This window comes from Helianthus annuus, chromosome 5 (genome assembly GCF_002127325.2).
Source record: "Helianthus annuus cultivar XRQ/B chromosome 5, HanXRQr2.0-SUNRISE, whole genome shotgun sequence".
NCBI classification, from domain to species: Eukaryota; Viridiplantae; Streptophyta; class Magnoliopsida; order Asterales; family Asteraceae; genus Helianthus; species Helianthus annuus.
In genome coordinates, this window is record NC_035437.2 from 172,673,607 (window position 1) to 172,675,592 (window position 1,986).

At 39.2% G+C, this 1,986-nt stretch overlaps 1 protein-coding gene across 1 annotated transcript; it reads right to left on the minus strand.

Moving 5' to 3' along the window:
• Nucleotides 1-328: 328 nt before the first annotated feature.
• On the minus strand, nt 329-1,613 carry LOC110944113 (scarecrow-like protein 18). Its single transcript, XM_022185828.2, has one exon. It carries the CDS (start codon nt 1,611-1,613, stop codon nt 369-371), a length of 1,245 nt encoding a protein of 414 aa, XP_022041520.1. The 3' UTR covers nt 329-368.
• Between the last annotated feature and the right edge of the window lie 373 nt (nt 1,614-1,986).

A 1,986-nucleotide genomic window follows, 5' to 3' on the forward strand; every position in this document is an offset into this window, starting at 1 on the left:
ATGTAACAACCAATGTGTTTTTGCGTCCCACTATACTACCTCAATAACTTTTTATACACCATGTACAAATGTGTTATGGAGTTCTTGGAGCTCTCTTCTAAGGGGGTGTTTGGTGTTGCGTTTTCAAAGTAGATTATGCGTTTTTAAAATAGATTTTTCGTTTTCAAAATTGCGTTTTGAAAAAGCATGTAGGTACATGATTCTCCAAAACGCACGTTTTGAAGGCAGATAATCACTTTTTCATCCAAACACTTTTTTAGATTATTTATGTTTTACAAACGCAATAATCAAATAATCACTTCAAAACGTAATCCCAAACACCCTCTAAATCCTTATTAATCATATGAATTCTAACAACCCTTAATCAATTAACGCCAAGATGAAACAGAGAAAAGAGACTGATTCCCCCAACCTAAGAAGAAAGAATCATCAATAACCTCAAGATTATAACCTTCACATGGATAATGAAGCCTCAACAGCAATCTAGCCTGTGAAAGAGCATAACCACTGAGAGGAACTTTACGAAAACCAGCACTTACCATCATCACTTCCCATGATCTGAATCTTTCATGTCTCTCTTTCCGGCAATCTCCCTCCTCCGCCACTATGTCGGCGATCACTTTCCCGAACCATACTTGCTCCACCTCAATCCTCTCCCGGCTGTTCGGCGGCAGTGTTGCTTCTAGAGACTCAAACACTGCAGTGTAATACTTCATAGCTTCCATAAACCTTGATAAAAATATAGGGTTGTTGTGGTATGCTTCTTGTTCGGATAATGTAACAACCCTAGGCTTCATAGATTTGATTTTTCTAAGCAATAAACAAAGCTTGTCACGGTTGTTCAAATGACGGTGGAGGTAAAAGTCACAATTGACGGCTAGGGTTTCGTTAGGCAAGAGTAGGACATCAGACAGGTGGTTGATAAGATGGTCAACGGTTAGGGTTTCATTGTTTGTGTTTGGGAGTAAGAGTGGGTAGAAACTGAACTTGAGTCCGAGTGAACGTGCGAATTTAGAGAGACGATCACCGGTTCGCCGGAGGGTATTTAAGTTTGTACCGATGGCGGTTATTCGGAGAGTTGGGGGAGGATGGTGGTTGGAAATGGCTTGCATTAAGGGTGGCCATTGAACACCAAGCATGATATCGAAATCAATTATGTGAATGTTTTGTTGATAATCAATGACTTCTAAGATGGCTTGATTAGCAGTGAACTGACCGAATCTAATGAAAGGAGTTATTTTGTTTAGTGACAAATAGGATGATTGGAGAACTGAATCATATTGATCATTGTAAATATTTATATTATAACTTGGAGGCTTCATGAAACTCTTTAGTGGACTGACATTGAGGAAGATTTTGTGGTGGTAGTGGAGGCGAAGGGAGAGAGCTTTAGTAAAAGAGTGGACTAATCTTTCGGATGAATCGCCGTAAGCGGATGAGTTGGAGGAGAGGATGGAGATGAGGTGGTTCGCGGCGGAGAGATCAGACTGGGAGATTAGTTGGGCGGCGGTGAGGAGTTGTCGCATGGCGATGGACCGCGGTGGTGGTGGCTGCGGCGAATCTAGATCCTTATTATTTTTGTGTTGATGAGAGGAAGAGGATGAACCCAACATTTGTATAGTATTGATTAGGTTAATTGTTTGATGGGCAAGCAGTTTAATTTATATATAGACTGGTATGGAGTTTTGTAGAGTTGAACCCTAAAATAGTGACTACACAAATAAGTCTACGCGTGAGATGCTTGTAACCTAAACACCTGAAGGCGAACGTGCGTGTTGTCTCATATATTAATTGTTACATACATAGATACGTAATCTCTTGTTTAATTTACTAGTTTTCATCAATACAATACATTAATTGTTTGCTTAAATAAAGAACTTGTTGAAAAGTACAACCATTTGTCTATTCGGTTCTCCATTTTATGACACTTGAAGTTTTAATAAAACGATTCATGCACGTAAATACAAAATGTTTTAGTTAACCTTT